The sequence below is a fragment of the Oryzias melastigma genome, linkage group LG19 (genome assembly GCF_002922805.2).
Source record: "Oryzias melastigma strain HK-1 linkage group LG19, ASM292280v2, whole genome shotgun sequence".
NCBI lineage: Eukaryota > Metazoa > Chordata > Actinopteri > Beloniformes > Adrianichthyidae > Oryzias > Oryzias melastigma.
The window spans coordinates 8576925-8595192 of NC_050530.1; the positions used below are offsets into that span (position 1 = coordinate 8576925).

General features: G+C 38.6%; 2 protein-coding genes across 2 annotated transcripts in view; both read right to left on the minus strand.

Annotated features, from left to right (window-relative positions):
• Positions 1-2010: 2010 nt before the first annotated feature.
• On the minus strand, positions 2011-10698 carry prrt2 (proline-rich transmembrane protein 2). The gene is made up of 5 exons (XM_024284986.1): positions 10400-10698; positions 5712-5991; positions 5241-5539; positions 5029-5158; positions 2011-3566 (listed from the first exon to the last, which is right to left on the minus strand). The coding sequence occupies exons 2-5, from the start codon at positions 5926-5928 to the stop codon at positions 3550-3552; spliced, it is 663 nt and encodes a 220-aa protein (XP_024140754.1). The 5' UTR covers positions 5929-5991; positions 10400-10698; the 3' UTR covers positions 2011-3549.
• Positions 10699-10833: 135 nt separating this feature from the next.
• kif22 (kinesin family member 22) overlaps positions 10834-18268 on the minus strand; it is a 9281-nt gene continuing 1846 nt past the window's right edge. The window contains exons 5-13 of the mRNA XM_024284984.2: positions 16767-16976; positions 16110-16506; positions 15597-15714; positions 13948-14068; positions 13445-13625; positions 12928-13016; positions 12498-12698; positions 12354-12413; positions 10834-11013 (exon numbers count right to left, since the gene is read on the minus strand). Coding sequence (XP_024140752.1) covers positions 10984-11013; positions 12354-12413; positions 12498-12698; positions 12928-13016; positions 13445-13625; positions 13948-14068; positions 15597-15714; positions 16110-16506; positions 16767-16976 — 1407 coding nt within the window. The 3' untranslated portion in view covers positions 10834-10983. The remainder of the gene's footprint in view (positions 11014-12353; positions 12414-12497; positions 12699-12927; positions 13017-13444; positions 13626-13947; positions 14069-15596; positions 15715-16109; positions 16507-16766; positions 16977-18268) is intronic.

Consider the following 18268-nt stretch of genomic DNA (forward strand, 5'->3'; position numbering starts at 1 on the left):
TTTGTTGTGTCATAATTATGGCATTTTAATTTATTTTTTACGTCTTTATTTAAAATTTTGTATTTTATTATTTGTCTTATTATTATATTTATTATGCATGTGTCTTCTTATCATTGTTCTGGGCAGCATTATAGGAATGGAAGTGATAGGAACTTATGGTAAAACAAATGACAAGAAAAACAAAAATAGTTTGAATACCTTAAAGGAGTACTTTTGTCTTAAATAGAAGCTCATTAATCCTTCTCTAAAATCAAAACACAGCTGTATGGATGAAATAAAGGCAGAAAAGGTTGAACAAACAAATATAAACAAGGTTATTTTTACATCTGGCTTCATAATCCCACTATCTGCAAACTCTGTAATTCTTAATTCTTCAGTTTAAAACATATCTTAATGATAAAATTCATATTTCGTGTTGTATCTGTATTTCTATTGTGGTAATCACTTCAAATGTTTTTGTTTTTATTGTATGCTCCTTTAAAAAGAAAAAAAGCACACACAAAAAAAAACACACAAAATGATGACGAAGAACCTGAGTAAATGTGATACCTCATCATGTTGACATTTCTGCAAACTCAGGGATCTAAGAGAAATTCTAATCCGCACGATTAATCCCCGTTTCTCCTGTGAGTGACTCACAAATGCTCGGAAATTAAAAGATGAAAAGGACATCTGTGAAGTGCTGATCCTCTCAGACAAAAAAAAACTTGCTTAATAGCAAGCGTGATAATTCTACATTAGATATTACTACTGTAGTTTGGCTCTAGGGGATTAATCTTAACCCAGAGATAAATTTAAGCATTTTTCTTGAGAAAAACAAAGTTAATTTTAATGTATGTGGTTGATATAACCGGGGTTGGATTATACAAATTGTTTTTTCCACTTATTTTTCACTAGCGAATATTTAAACTCTTTTTGACAAATATCCCATTTAACGAATTGTAATATGTAATATATACAATGGCATCATTCATTTGTGCTTGTGGAGATATATATATATATATATACACACACACACACACATTTATACAAATACATATACATATATATTTGTATGTATACATTTATGTGTGTGTATATATAAATATATATATATATATGTGTGTGTGAGTATATATATATTTCTATTTATATACACACATACATATATATATATACACATTTATACAAATACACATACATAGAGATTTATGTTTATATATTTATGTGTGTATATGTATATATATATACACACATACATACATGTATATGTGTGTGTGAGCATATATATATATATATATACCGGGTACATATTCACACACACACACACACACATATATATAAACATATTTCTATTTATATACACACATACATATATATGCGCATGAAGATGTATCTCTAAATTTTCCAATCAAGACTTGATTCATTACCCAAATTTTGACATATTTATGTACAGATGCATATATATTTTGCTTTTCCTCAGTATTTTATTTATTTTGCTCGTAATAAACAAACTCCAATATTTATACGTTAAATGCAGTAAATGTATCAAAAAGGTTAAACATGCGGATTTTTCTCCGACCCCTTCTGACCTTGGGGACATGGGCTTCAAAAGAGAAACCGCGGTGAAAACACTGCGGGAAACGTTTGCCTGGTTTTGCTGAAGTCATCTGAGACCGAGTTCTCATTACAGCCCATCAGTGCTTTTGCTGGGCTCGGAGCTGCTCCCTTCAGCATTTTGCTCCTGCTGCCGCCGCCGCCGCCACCTCGGCTCCATCGCCTGCCAACAGCAGGATCTCCGCAGCTTAAACCACTGTCACAGCACTGAGAAATACACCCAGCAACACCCCCATCCCCCCACTCCAACATCATTATTACATTTTTTTTTTACTTTCAAGTGCTTAATTGCAAAGTGCAATCTCTCCTCAGTTGGCTAAGCTCTCTGGATTTCTCTCATTTTAAAGGGTCGAGGAGCAGATCTCCTCCATTTGCAACTTAAGCCTTTCATCATACAAAAACACCAAAACCGCGTCACATGCATTTTGTCTTTATTATGAATGTGCTGCAGAAGTACAACCTTCATCGTTTACTGTATTATACATGACTGAAAAATATCTCACAACATGCTCATTAATAAACACAAAAGCTTAGAGAAGCCTGGGAGTATAAAGTCTGTCAGAACAGTTTCTGAAGCCTACATTAGATCTACAGAATCATCACGATATATTTATATTTGCATAATATATTACATACAAGTGTTGGTTACGGTTACATTTACCTGATAAGAAAGAAGAATATTGTTTGTTACAGAAAGTAACAAGTCTGTACATGATTGATAGCAGAGGACACAGTAAGTTAGGAGAGCTTCACCGGCTGCTTCAGATCACAGTGAGAAAGAACCACAGGTAGGTAAAGATTAGGCATTAAAGACAGAAAAAGAGTATAATAATAAATTAAAGAGTCTTCCAAACTATTGCTACAATGATGCTACTAAAATATCTCACGTCTGACCCAGTGTTTTGTACAAATCCACAGAATATCCTGTTGCGAACACAACAAAAACAGGTATCCAACGTATACAGATCATATAGACCTTCATGTCCACTGAAGCTAATGAATTTGTTAACCACATTTAGGAGCCCTCACACACGCTCATATTTACCACCATTAAATAGCATCCCGTTAAGGGAGAAACAATCCATTACAAATGTTTTTGAAAAAGTAGAGGATAGAGCTTAGTTGTAGTTCACAGTGGTTGGAGCGTGTGTTCAGAAAAGCTGTAAAAACGAGTCTGGTCTTCAGAGAGGATGTAGTCTTCCTGTAAATTCTTTTGTTTGGCACATTTTTCTTATTTCTTCTTTGCTGGGATGACTGTGCCTGACTGTGTTAGACTTTTCATAATCCTTTTCCGTTTTAGCGCCAGTAGCTAGTCCTGGGTAAGCCTCTCTTTCATCCGCCCGCATGCTCGCTCTCAGGCTCAGGATGTGGGGCATCGTGGAGACATGAAAGTCACAGAGGACAGTTTGAAGCAGGAGGACAAAGTGCAGTTCCTCGACTTTCTGCCGTTTGATTCCAGCGCAACATAAATCCCACAGCCTCGCGGAGTGTCTTGGGGGGGGGGGATTTACTGGCAAACGGATGAGTCCAGTTGGTGGAGGAGAAAAAAAAGGAGGGCTTGGCAGACATTTTGTGTGTGTGTGGATCTAATGGATGCTGGGAGCCTTAAAAACCACCCCTCTCTGTTATGTTCAAGTCCAGAGCTCCTGCAGGTAGTATTAGGATTCTTGAAGGGTGCTAAAAACCATTTTGGATGCCTTAGCCAGAATAGAAAGGGAGTTCCACCCTCTCAAGGCAGACTGAGAGCAGCAGCATTTGCATATTTTACTGAGTCCATTAGCAAAAAAATAAAAAAAAAATAGGGCCTACATAGAATACAGAAAGATTAGTAAGCACTGTTTGTTGGGTGCACATTTGTCACACATCCAGGTAATGACTAGGCGGTACAGACGGTGGGTGCAGGTGCAGGCCAGACGGTCACTTTCCTTATCCCGTTTCATCCCGGGATGAAACTCAGGTTTTCACATTTACTAAAAGAAGAAAAGGAAGCGTATTAGTAAGAGCGAGATTCTCTGCAACTCTGTATGGATGTATAAACTTTCACAAACCACAGAGGACAGTTACATAATGAGAAAAACAAGAGTTGCTGAGTCCCGCAGGTTTTGAACACAAGCTGGCTCTACAATTGCTCTTGCAGTCATTGAGCTAATTAGAACATCTCTTGGCTTAATGAGACCCAACAGGCTGCAAGTCAGAGGGGCACAGAAATATCTGCTCCAACCAAACAGCGAGGAATCCTTCAGCTGACTTGACCTGTCACGATCACATAAGACAAACTGCAGTCTCTGTCTGAGGAAGTCACTGATCATTGATCTTTCATCAGAATCCCTTTATTTGGCAATACATGTACAATTGTTGTGAGTCGTGATACAATACATTTGTACAAGAGAAGAACATTTGGTACAAGGAGCATCCAGACAGTTGTTTACACGTCACTATAAAGCAGGGGTGTCAAACTCAATCGCACAGGGGGCCAAAAAATTCAAACACCTGTTAGGTTGCAGGCCAAACGGGATAAACATTTATTCAACAGACTAAAACGGAATTTTCAAAACTTTAAAGCCATAACTTTTTAACATAATTATGAACTAGTTATATAGCATTACCTGTGATAATGCTAGTGTGAATGCTGCAAGCTGAATCTGGCTTCTGAAGATGCTAGTGCTGATAGCTGAAGATGCTGAAATTGATAACTAAAAACGCTGAAGCTAATAGCTAGAAATGCTGAAGCTGATAGCTAGCTAGAATATTAGCTAAATGCCAAATTAGCCTAAAAAAACTAATAAAAAAAACTTAGGTTAGCCATAACAGCTAGCATGTAACTGAAAAAAATAGCTAAACTTCAAAACAGCCTAAAAACTGAAAAAAAATAAATTAGCCGAAACAGCTAGCCTGTACCTGAAATATTAGCTAAACTTCGAATTAGCCTTACAAATTTTAATAAATGCTAAAATAGTCCAAAAAGCTAACAGAATGACAATTTTTAAAACTTTAAACTGTAACTTTTTAACATAATTATAAATATTAAAAACTGAACAAATCCGCTTAAACCTTAAATAACTTTAAATATTTTACTCTCCATAAAAATATATTTTGTCAAAATGTTAAAAGTTAGAAAGTGCAAGATAACATCTGGCCATTAATAACAATAAAATAAAATGATCTGGAGGGCCGGGTATAATCACCCGGAGGGCCGGATCCGGCCCCAGGCCCCTTGACTTTGACACGTGCTCTAAAGGGACAAGTATGCAGTCATTACAGTTTAAGTGTTTATGTCAACCAAATTGTTTGTGGGATGTTAGAAGTGCGTGCAGGCGATAAATTAATATTCAGCAAAAGTCTAACAGAATGTTGGGATTAAAGCAGGAGAATCAAGGAGTTTAGACGAGAGGAGCAAGAAGAAGGGTTAAAGGTCAGATCTGGGACACTCACTGGCTAGGTTGACAATGCAGGCGATGATAATGACTGTCCCTCCTACTAATGACACCATGGAGAGCATCTTGGCGACACGTCCGAGACGCACGGCGCCGTCCAGGTTTCCCTGCTCAAGGCTGTTCCTGGACTGCAGGAAGGGATCAAAACACCAGTTAGCTGCAGTTTCAACACGCGCGGCTGGAAAAGGCGGGAAAGCTTCCCGCTCCTACCATGATGGAGTAGACGAATCCGACGATGTTGATCGGCCAGACGGGGCAGAAGCAGGCCAGCACGGACAGGAGGAGGTAGTCTTTGACCTTGGACCGATCCAGAGGGGGGTTGGTCGCAATGCTGGAATGCCGAGAAATGGACGGCCTGGGCGAGAAGGACGTGTAGCCGATGGAGCCCGCCCTGCTGCCCTTCCGAGTTTTGCCGTTATGATGGGGGTAGGAGATGGAGTGCTGTCTTCTGGGAGGGGAGGAGATAACTGGAGAGGTGCTGTCTGCAGGTGTCGGGTGGATCCCGTTACCTGCACGTGAAGGATGACAAGGACAACCAAAAAGATAAATGCATGTAGGCGTGCTGACGCTCCCCGGAGCCCATTCATGCAGTGGGATTTGACTTTCCCCAAACAGGCTGACGAGGCAGTTATGTGACCCAACCTCCACCCACCCGCTGCCTCAGTCGGAGGTCAAACTTACCGTTCTTTAGTTTCTCATTGATGACTATGACTAGCTCTCCTTTGGATTTGCTGCGGGTGGGTCGTGTGTTTGCTGCTGTACTGCTGTGGAGGAGGTCTTCGCCCGTGTTTGGGGGGCTCGGGATAGTGACGGGGGCTTGGGAGTTCTCCTGATCCAGGAAGGAAGGTTGTTCGTCGCCTGACCAGGCAGGTGCAGCTGGAATCGTGTTCACAGCCATGGTAAAAGCAAAACGAGGGGCTTGTTTGGTTCGTCCTGTAGTCTGTGCTTCTCCTGGTTACACCTGATGGTAGTTAAAGAGAAAAATGACAACAAAGATGAAATCTGTCATTTCAAGCAAACAATGATGCCACCAAATGAAATCCACTCTGCTGCTGAGCTCAGACATACGCAATCGCTGCAGTTTGTCAGGAAAATCGTCATTAAGGTTACTCAAAGCCTTCAGTGATGAAACACAAGAAACACACCTCATTTCAAAAATAGAATATAATGAACCCAAGGAAACTGCACAGAAATTAGTTTAAATAACAAAAAAAATAAAATACATTAAAGTCCCACACTAACCACATTTTTTTCCATCGTAAAATTGTTCCCAGTGATCTTTTAATAAGGAAGCTTTTAACCCATATCAAAAAGCCTTTGTCATTCTTTAAGACATACAGTAGCAGTAGCTCATTAGAAACAGAATTCTGGGTTTTGGGCGGGACTGTTGATACAGAGCCCCCCTTCCCCCCTCCCCATTACTGAGAGCTGTTTTCTCACTTATGCGTAAGCTTATAGCCTCGAGCTAATATTAGCGGCACAAAAATAGCCATACGCAATATTGTATCAATCCAGTCGTACAGTTTTAATTCAGAATCTCAATTTGCTACAGCACGAGTGTTGAACGCTCATATCTCATACACCTAAGAGTGAGTGTGGCTGCATCATTAGTCTGAGCATTTTCAAGCTTCTGCTTTTAAAATTTGAATTAAATACTCAAATGCAGCTTTAATCATAAATTATTTTATATAGGTCATCTACTTGGAAAAATGCTACATGTTATGTGCTGTTTTTAACACGTTCTTGTAGCATTTTTCTCAAAATGGAGGACTTACATGAAAAAATTTAAGACTAAAACTGTGTTTGAGTAATTTTTCATTTGAATTGTGTTGGGGGAGAAGAAAATGGGTTTTTGTCATGATGTCAAAGTCTCCCTTCCCCGCTCCAATTTGATGTATCCACTTGCAGACAAATACATCTGTTACCATTATCCTCATCTGAGCTCCCATCTGGCTCAAAGCTATCTGGATAGACGATATTGCTCGCCATTTTTTAAAATTTTTTTGCTAATGTTAGCTTGGATTTGTGAGGTGCTATAAGCTTGGGGGAGAAAGTGTAAACAAAAGGCTGATGAGAAATTAATTTCTGCGCCGACAGTCCCTCCCACAATCAGGTAAACTCCTGCTGCTCTGCAGAAAATATGTCTTAAAAAACAAAAACGGCTTTTGAATTTTGCTAAAAACTGCATAATCATAACTAAAAAACCAATGGGAACAATTTTAGAATAGAAAATATTATAGTTGGAGCGAGACTTTAAAACCCTTTTTTAAACAACCTGCAAAGGTTCATCATGATGTGTCTAAGGTTGTGTTTGAATTTCCTCACTAAGAGCATTAAGAGGATCTGGATGGAGACATCAACGCCCAGAACCTAAAATTTGCCTTTTTTGTCATGGGATACAAGATGTTTACAAGGGATGTGAAGATTCTCGGTTTTAAACCGAACCGTTTGTTTCACCATTGAACTGAAATGTTGCAACCACACCTCATATATTAGCACGTTTACACTGAAAGTGTCAAACACATGACTTGTGCCAAATTTAACATATTTATTTTATTACATTAAACCAGGCTCAGTATAAGCTAGGGATGCAATGATTCACTTTCCTCATGATTCAGGTGAAACATATGACTTGGTTTTAAATAGAGAATTATGGCATCCTAGTATAAGCCAAATTTAATTGTTTTTTTTGTGTTACTCTCTTATTAAAATATTTAAACAAGATTTTTATGAATTTTTTGTTGTCGTTTTGTCAAAATAAACAAAACTGCTACATGTTTGAATCATGTGAATCATTGAGTCCCTAACAGTTCAGATAACAAAATGTAAGACATCAAGGCTTTTTAGAAGTTTTATTTTCAATTTAATGAATTCTAGCCTTTTAAGACTTTAAGAGCCTGTGGTAACCCTGTATGTGGGGTGTGTGTGTTTTTCAAAGGGTCCAAATCTACAAACTTTCCTGAAGTTTCTGCAAAAATGAATGCTTTATTTAAAAAAAAGCATTTAAATTATATATTTTGTATAAATCTTAAGTTTTTATCATGTTTTTGACGTCATATTTGGCGTCAAGAATGTTGAGATTCAGGGCACTTGATTATCTTTCTTTGCATAAAGACCAGTTTTTTCCCCCTCATTTCAAAAAATGTTGCAAGCATGTTAAATCCATGCCCCCCAAAAATAATGATTTAGAATGACTTCATTAAGATATGAATAGATTTGAATAAACACATGCAGATGTTTTTGTTGTTAAAGCTGGTTTCTTCAGTCAAGAGGAAACGCTGCATTGCCAGCGTAGGAAGATAAACATCCACTCAGCAGTCGGGGGAAGCTTGATGGATTTGTGTAGAGCTGAGGATCACCGTAAACACCCCCATCTTTTCCACCGGAACGACTCAAATTTCCACTGCAGACCTCTGGAGTGAAGTCATAATAACGGCTTCTTTACTGCATTTGTGTTGGATGACAGCTGAAAAGGAGATCTTAAAATTTAACGTTTTGTTCAACTATATATCAAAAGCTTTTTTTTGTCCTTATATTGTGTTTTGTCCCAATTATGAGTCAGTTTTGACTCAAAAACAATATAAGAATTAACTAAGATAGTTCCACAACAAAATATAATGGGTCAACTATGATAGCTCCAGAACACAACATAAGAGTCAACTAAGATAGTTTCAGAACACAAGGGTGAACTAAGATAGCTCCAGAATACTAAGATAGCTCTAGAATACAATATATGGGTTAAATAAGATAGCTCCAAAACACAATATAAGGGTGAACTAAGATAGCTCCAAAACACAATATAAGGGTTAACTACAGCTCCAGAACAAAATATAAGGGTTAACTAAGATAGCTCCAGAACACAATATAAGGGTCAACTAAGATAGCTCCACAGCACAATTTAAGGAACTAAGATAGCTCCAGAACACAATACAAGGGTTAACTAAAAAAGCTCCAGAACACAATACAAGGGTTGACTAAGATAGCTCCAGAACACAATATAAGGGTTAACTAAGATAGCTCCAGAACACAATAAAAGGGTCAACTAAGATAGCTCCACAACACAAAATAAAGGTTAACTACGATAGCTTCAGAACACAAGTTAAGGAACTAAGATAGCTCTAGAATACAATATAAGGGTTAACTAAGATAGCTCCAGAACACAATAAAAGGGTCAACTAAGATAGCTCCACAACACAAAATAAAGGTCAACTACGATAGCTTCAGAACACTAGTTAAGGAACTAGGATAGCTCTAGAATACAATATAAGGGTTAACTAAGATAGCTCCAGAACACAATATTAGGGTTAACTAAGATAGATCCACAACACAAAATAAGGTCAAACAATGGCTCCAGAACACAATTTAAGGAACTAAGACAGTTCCAGAGCACAAAATGAAGGTTTACTAAGATAGCTTTAGAACACAATATAAGGGTTAATTAGGATACCTCTGACTAGAAAAACTTGCAGTTCATTAGGACCCTTCAAAAACAGAAAAGACTAACTAATTCATCCAGCCTTGTTTGCACCTATAGAGTGCCAGCAGGAAATGCATGTTGGCATGTGTCCAGAGCCCTGTTGTCCTCCGCTAGTATCATCATTGATTCCACTGGGCATTGCCATCACCCTGGATTCAGTGTTTTCATCAACTTGAGTTGAAGTGAATCGACACAGAAGGCAAACAACTCCAAATAAAAATCTGGATGCAAACTGAAGACTGTTGTGGTTTGGAGGCAAACCCCCCCCCTAATTTGCTAATGATTTCCTTTTATGCGGACTAGCGTGCCGTCTTTAAATGAAGTGGGGGTCAAATGAAGCTCAGATTCATGCATATTTCATGCATCCAGAGAAGAAGCATTTAGTTCATTTAAGGGGGGTGCTCCCCACAACCACACAGCTGGTTTTAAATTTCCAAAAATCTCAAATTGTGCTGATTTAGCTCCACGAATGAGGATCTATGTTTACATTCTAGATTTAGGCCTAAAAGCACATTCAATAGCCACATCAGGTGACATTTTTATTTTAAATACAAAACACGACTTGTAAACAAAACCCAAGTTATCATGAAAAGATGTTTTAAAAATGGAGAAAAGGGAGCGGAAAGCGGGTCACAATGACCCGGGGAGTACAAAGGCACAGGCAGATGGATGCAGGTGTGCACATCGATGGGTGCGCGTCATGTGTACACAGCCGCACACTGCTGCGCGGTTACCGCCTAACAAAAGGCAGTGGACAAAAGGGAAAGGGGGGGTGGGGGCACTCGGACAAATGAGGCTGATGATTTATGTCCCCCACCAGGAAGAAGGAAGGAGGGAAGAAAAAAAAAAGAAACATGCAGGATTATGTGGAAATAAGGAACATGAAACTGACCTTTTATTGCTGCGTTTGGACGGCTCCGGGTTTGGGCATCGTGAGTTCAGACGCAGAGATTGAGCTCGTCCTTCACAGATGCTGCTGTGTAAAGGAGTCGTCGCTGTGTGTGGGGGGTGTGGTAACGCACGACGCGCGGCTGCTGGTGTATCCTCGCTCCGGCGCAGAGGGCTGGGATGGATGGATGGAGTCTCCAGGGTGGATCCGGGAGGAGGAGGGGGTGTGAAAAGTGAAATCCAGACTACGTGCGAAACAGAGAGGAGGGCTGGACTTCATCCTTCACCCAACCCTCAAAGAAACGCGCAGATTTTTTTTCCACAATATTTTATTTATAATTACAGGAGGGGTGGAGACGCTTCAGAGAAAGACTAATGGTCCTTCACAACTGATGGGGAATCTATAGTTTCTAAGGTGTGAAATAAACAAGCAACCACTGAATTCATGTGAGGTTTATTAGGAACGCACAAGCATGCCATCCACAGGAAAAAGCTGTTATTACAAAAACATTAACAGCTTTGAAAAACAGAAAAACTGTACAACTTATGTAATGAAAAATAGATATTTATATTAAAAATAAAAAAAAGTCATTTCCCCATGGCGCTCAGGATGTTCGCCTGCAGAAGAGAATCAATAATTCAGGACTTTAAGAGTTACCAGAATGGTAAAGTATTTAATCAAAACCTGACAATACACACTTTATCAATTTCTTTATATGAATTTTCATCAATATGTTGACATATAAGATGCTATCAATATAAAACTCATAAGATGTTAGCTTAAAAGCAACAATAATGTGGCTAGAATTTAAGAACAACAAATGATAAACCTTAAAATACTTTAAAAGGTTGCTTAAATGTCATTTAAAAAGGTACATAAAAAATATACTTCTTAAATTTAGATTTAAAAAAATCTTCACAGAAGCTCCTCAAATGAAGACCATAATACTGAGAGTATGCCTCACTAAGTCCTGGTTCTAGAAATTGGAGAACCTGAGAGTTCTGAAAGGTTTGTAAAGATCCATTAAAACATTTAAAAACTAGAAGACAGTTTAAAATTTCCCATTTTATTTATAATTTAAATTTTATGATAAACTGTAGCTTCTTATTTTGCAGTTTGTGGTCTATGCCTCCTTCTTTCAAACTGGCGTTCTGTTTATAAACTATTTATTTACGTCATTTAATCAAAAATAATTGTGATTAAAAAAATGTGAATTTTTACAGGAAATGTGAAACAGAGAAGCTTCAAGCAGCACAATTTTAAAGGCTCAGATATCAAAATTCAATACTTTTTAAAAAGTTTAACTTTCAAAATCACAATTCAATGCTTTTAAGACTCTGCAGGAACCCAGATAAATGCAGCTCTACTTCAAATCCTATTGACTAAACAAGAAATGTAGTCTTTATAGATCCACTCTGATGCTTTTAACATGTTCTTGTGGCATTTTTTCACACAATGGAAGACTTATTTAAATAATTATCAGCTCATTATTGCATTTCTGAGTATTTCTTTACTCAAATTGTTGTGAATCAGGAGCAGACAAAAAAAATGCAGTTGGAAAAACAGCTCATTTGTGACATGAAATTCAAGCTTCTTGCTCCGCCCCCTTCTGATGCATTCACTTATAGACGACTGGATCCATACAAGTCTTTATTTATCCTCATGTGCAGACAGCCGGAAGCAAAAATCATGCAACTTACCCAAACCCTTCCAACATGTTCACTTTTCTAACCTAAAAGTGTTCAGACTTGTAAACTAGGGGAAAGGGGGGCGGGGTTGCTCCACAAAAACAGTTCTTCCTGCTCACAAGTCAGAGGGGAACTACTGCCACTCTGCAGAAACTATGTCCTAGAAAATGACTTTTTTACCCCCAATTTTGGCTAAAAACAACCTAATCTTAGTTAAAAGACAACTGAAGGCTTCAAATAGATTGGAGTCATCTTTAATGAGAACTTACCCTCAAAAAAGAGGTAAATCTCTTTTCCGTCATGCCTTCAACTTTGACCAGATCTTCCAACTGCAAAATAAAAACCAGAATGAAAACAAATTAAAGCAAGAACTCTTTTTTTATTTAAATAAGGAGGCTTTTCCTCAAACAAACCTTCGTGAATTGCCCGTTGATCTCTCTCCAGCCCAGAAGCAGCTTCGCCTTCTTGTCACCGATCTGCTGCAGACCTTTCAGCTCCTTCAGCCCGCCGCTGTTCAGAATTTGCAGGATTTTCTCTTTCGACTGTTCCAGCATTTGCGCGTCTAGTTCGGTCTCCCAGGACTTCTCCTTCATGTTCTCCTTACCGTCTGGGAGCTAAAATAAACACAAACTCAGTTTGATACACTTGTCCTTACAACTGTTTTTATAAACTCTTTCACCTTTATTGTCCTACAATGAGTTTAACACAAATGTGACATTCTGCAGCATTTGCTGTGTCAAAAACAAACAACAACAAGTGAAGCTAACGCTGCATGTCAGCCTGTATTCGATGCTTGCAACTCTGCAGATGTGTCAAGCCAGGAACTGCGCAGTCGATGCTGACCTCGATCCCGCTGGAAAGCTCTTTCTTCTTGACGCAGACGGACTGTTTCTTGACAGCAGCAAGGTTGACAAGAGGCTGCAGCCGAGACACTGAGGAGGAGTCAGACAAAATCTTTATTGTCACAAAATGTTAATTTTTATCTTTGTAAAAGCTGAGGTTTTCACAGAGCAAAAAGTGTTAGTGGGGAACTAAAAGTGTTTTCAAGAGTAAGAAAGTTATCCGAGTCGCTCTCAGTGTTGCTGAGGAGAGTAAAAACAATCCCTCCCCGCCGTCATTTGATCTATTCTCTTGCTCTGCAGACCTGTATTGCACTGCAGCTCATTAATACGGAGAGTCGATGCAACTCTTGAAGAAATAAGACGTTCTTCAAGAATTTTATCCTTAAATACTCTTCATGGTTAGTAAATAAGACAGAGGTGATGCTTTAGGAAAGAAGTTTTTTGTTCCAAAAAAGGCCAGTTGTGAAGCATTTCATGTGGAAACGAGCGAGTCAAAGTGACTTTCGAGTCCCTCTGACCTTGCAGGGGTTGGACCACAGCCTGCTGCTTGGTAGGTTTTGTAGCATTCGCCTGTTTTCTCTGAAGAGGAGCTGTGCTGTTTTTGAAGACGGGCTCTTCGGCAGAACCTGAAGTTTCTTTGGGCAGTTGACTGAAAAGCAGGGCTTTACTTTCAAACTCCTTCTGCTTCTTCTTAAGCTCCTTTGTAAACAAAGAACAAAAATAGATGGTTATGCAAAAATAAAAAGACATTTGAGTGAAGATGTGACACGAGAATCTGTTGAACCACGACTTTTAATTTAATCCTCTTATCATTTTACATTTAAACAGAGAACTTCTTTAAATTAGCTTGAACAATCAAGCAAAAAATTAAGATTAATAAAAATGAAACTAGGAAAAATAAGTGATAATTAGTCATGTAGGAAAAAAATCTGATTGAGTCTTAAAGTCGGTGACTAGAACATCCCTAACCACCATCATTGAAGTTTGAGACACTGTACTTGTGTTGTTGATTTTACTTCACCTGGATTTCTTTGCGAGACGGGGCCATGTCTTTAGACACACTCAGCTGGTCTTTGTCTTGGCCACTCATCACCAGCTTCTCCAGTGCTATCAGTCTGGCCATAACAGATGACTCCACCAAACTATATAAAAGTATAGAAATGTGAAAACATAAGTCAAAAGGTTATGTGTCTGCAGCCAAGCAGACGTGTCTACTTGACAACAGATGGTGAGCGAGCGGCGCCGGTCTTGGGAGCAGCTGTAACCAATAGCTGCCCTGCAAAAATCTTGATTCATCGCGAGCTATAAAATCTTGGCTGGCTCTGATGAGGCCCGGCGCCAGTTCCTGATGCTGTTGTCTAAATGAGACTTGGCGGAAGATGCTGAATTTAACACGAGGCAAAGACACTTTCCAGTAGTGCTGCCACAATTGATTATTTTAATAGTCGACTAATCACAGATTATTATATCCAATTAGTCGACTAATCAGGTCATACGCAAACTGGATGTAAAGCACACATCTTAACCAGCATTAGCTTTAAACTAACTAAAAACTACATTTATAGTATTACCTGTGATAACGCTAGTGTGAATGCTGTAAGCTGAATTTAGCCGCTGAAGATGCTGAAATTGATAGCTAAGATTGCTGAAGCTGATAGCCAACTAAAATATTATTTAAATGCCAAATTAGGGGGGATATGATGATATAAAATCGTCTTACGATCTCCAAAGCTGACAAGGTGTCATTTTTTGAGAGTTTGTTTTTTCACAATCTTCTATGAAAAGCTGCAAGCGCGAGAAAAGCTTGATGACTGCATGTGACTTTGAATCCGAGTTGCTCGTCCTCGGCGTGTTTTCTTTTAATACAATTGAAATTAAAATTTTAAGAAATATAAATATTTTCTCAAAATGTGTTGACTTTTTTTCAACTAAAATCTTTATAATTCATTTTTGTCAATTTGTATTTATTTCAAAGAAATTGTGATAAAATTGAAGATGTGAAATAATAAAAGAAAAATTGTGACTTTCTTCTTTTGCCATATCGCCCAGCCCTATGCCAAATTAGCCTATAAAACTTTAAAAAAAAACAAAACACAAAAAAACCTTAAGTTAGCCAAAACAGCTAGTATACAGCTGTAATATTAGCTAAACTCCAAATTAGCCTAAAAAACTGAAGAAATCCTAAATTAGTAAAAAATAGCTAGCATGTAGCTGAAATATTAGCTAAACTCCAAATTAGCCTAAAAAAAAAGGAAAAAAATCCTAAATTAGCCAAATTAGCTAGCATGTAGCTAAAACATTAGCTAAACTCCAAATTAAGCTAAAAAACTAAAAAAATCCTAAATTAGTAAAAATAGCTAGCATGCAGCTGAAATATTAGCTAAACTCCAAATTAGCCTAAAAAAATCTAAATTAGCCAAAACAGCTAGCATGTGGCTGAAATATTAGCCAAACTCAAAAATTAGCCTAAAAAACCTTAGTAAATGCCAAAATAGTCCTAAAAAAATACCATAATGCCATCATAACTTTCAACTTTACTACACTCTGCCTCAATATAATATAAATTAACGACTAATCGACTATTAAATTAGTCGTTGACTAATCACGGCAGCCCACATTCCAGTAAGCTGGCACAGCTCAGACGAGTCTGGGAAAGAACCAAGTACACACGTGGAATTGGCTGAAGGTGAAGAGCTGTCCTGCTCGGGCGTCTTCCCGTCTTTCTGCTTCTTCTTGTGTGGCTCGCTGCCAGAACCTCCAGCCTCGTGCTCTTCTCTGGCCCGCTTCACTGGAGACAATTAAAGAGTTTAGAATTCGGAGCACTAGAGAGCTGCTTCAGATCCTCCATCAGCAGCAAAGCTGGAGGAAGATTGGCCAACATCAGTCACAGCTGCAGCAAAATGTGTTGAAGAAAGGCAAAAGGACAAAAGTAAGCATGAAAAATGACAGAACTTCAAACAAGTGCTGATGAATAACACACTGATACATTAGCGCCCTCTACTGGCCATTGAATAAGTTCGATTATAACACTGGAACTCAGGCGTTTGTTCTTTTTAAATGTCAACATGATCAACGTATTCCAGTAGATTTTGAAGGAGAAAAGCGGCATTTTCTCCTTCAAAATCTACTGGAATACGTTGAAGATTTTGTGTTGAATCAGTTTTTTGTTTCGTTGCTGCTCACCTGGTAACACAGGTACCGCCACAGTCTCCCGCGTGAAAGGTTTGTTCACAATCATCTTGGATTTGGCCGCAAAATTCAACGCGCTAAATGTGTCAAAATAGTATTTGTATTCCGGCGCGATGTTGGCGATCATGACGGAGTGGGCGGAGCCTCCTAGGGAGTCCTGCAGCAGGCGGGTGAGTTTGCTGTCTCTGTACGGCACGCGGATGGATGTGCCGGAGTTCAGGGAATCCACCACCTTGCTGAGCGTGAAGAGGGACAGGTTGATGGCGCCGCTCTCCTTTAGGCGGATGCCCTGGTTGCCGGTGCGACGGTTGTCCTCGGAGCCGGCCAAGTCCACCAGGTAGAGTTTGCCCGTCTGCTGCCTGTGGGGTAAAACACGGGATGTGCGTACAACCTGAAAGCAATAACAACATTTATATACATTTACAACAAAATATTAATTAGAAAGAAAATAAAAAACATTAATTGTTTCTTTCAAAGTAATCCCAAAAGCGCAATATTTGCTGCTAGTGGAAATGTTGCAAGAAAGAATTGATTTCAGCACCAGCTACCAAATCCTGGTCTACCGCACAGAGACCACGACCTGTTTAAGATGCTGTGTAACTTGGATCTCAGTTTGAGGGAGAAAAAAAAAATTGAAATTTCACATCAAACCTTGATCAGAAGGATAGCGTGACTGCGACTCGAGCGCTGGTTCAGTTTGGTGGAAGCTGTGGTTCGGTTTAAGCTGGCCGGGACAAAATGTGTGTCAAAGTCTGAGAAGGAGGAGATGGTTGTGCTGGTGAGACCTGGGATGAAGATGTTTCTGTCTTTGTCCTGTCGGATGGGCAAATCCTGGGAGTTTGGCGACAGAAGGTCCAAAACCTGAGAGAACAAAACTGGTTTACTCAAACATGCCATCACGGATTATGGAGAGAAACCATGACAGTGGGTAAGTGTCTACACACAACAGCAGCTGTTTTTGCCAGATATACAGTCATTCCTGGTTTATCAAGGGAGTTGTGTTCTAAAAATAACCTGCAAAGAAGGATTACAGATGTTTTAAAGCTGTAAATCCCCTCTACACACTTAGACATAAACATTTTCACACTTTTCTCTCTTGTTTAAACTCTCGAAGTTCAAACCTTCAAAGAAAAATAACTCCAGTGTTATAGAATAAAAACAAAGACCTGTCAACACTCAAAGAAGAACAAGGCATGGAGATTGAATGACAAGGTCTACAGCAGGGGTGTCAAACTCAATCACACAGGGGGCCAAAATCCAAAACACACCTTAAGTCGCGGGTTAAACAGGATAAACATTTATTAAACACTCTAAAACTAGATTTTTAAAGCCATAACTTTTAAAAATAATTATGAACTAGATATATAGCATTACCTGTGATAATGCTAGTGTGAATGCTGTAAGCTGCATTTGGCCACCTAAGATGCTAGAGCTAAAAGCTTAAGATGCTGAAATTGATAGTTAAAAACACTGAAGCTGATAGATGAAAACACTGAAGCCGATAACCAGCTAAAAATATTAGCTAAATGCCAAATTAAAAAACTAAAACAAAAAACCTAGGTTGGTCAAAACATCTAGCATGTAGCTGAAGAAGCAGTTAAATGTCAAAATATCCTAAAAAAATGAAAATATCCTAAATTAGCCAAAACAGCCATCATGTTAATATAAGCCTAGCTCCAAAATGGCCTAAAAAAACTTTATAGAAATGTCCAAATTAGCCAGAATAGCTAGTGTGTAGCTGAAACATTAGATAAACTCCAAAACAGCCTAAAAAACAAAACAAAAAACCTAAATTAGCCAAAACAGCTAGCATGTAGCTGAAATATTAGCTAAACTTCAAAATAGCCCCCAAAAACTTAGTAAATACCAAAATAATAATAATAATGCCAAATTTTAAAACATAATTCTGAATAATAAAAAGGCAGGAATATTATTCAAGAATAACTCAAATTAAACCTTGAATAACTTTCAATATTTTACTCTCCATAAAAACGTGTTTGTCAAAATTATACAAGTTAGAAATGAGCGCAAGATAGCATCAGGCTATTAGTAATAATAAAACAAAATGATCTGGAGGGCCGGATAGAATTACCAGGCCGGATCCAGCCTCTGGGCCTTGACTTTGACACATGGTCTACAGCCAATCAGGGCGC

Coding starts and splice junctions, on each gene's coding strand:
- prrt2 (XM_024284986.1), bottom strand. CDS start 5,928: ATGGCTGTGAACACGATTCCAGCTGCACCTGCCTGGTCAGGCGACGAA. Junction 5,540..5,711: donor CAATGAGAAACTAAAGAACG/GTAAGTTTGACC, acceptor CTTCACGTGCAG/GTAACGGGATCCACCCGACA. Junction 5,159..5,240: donor GATTCGTCTACTCCATCATG/GTAGGAGCGGGA, acceptor CCCTTCCTGCAG/TCCAGGAACAGCCTTGAGCA.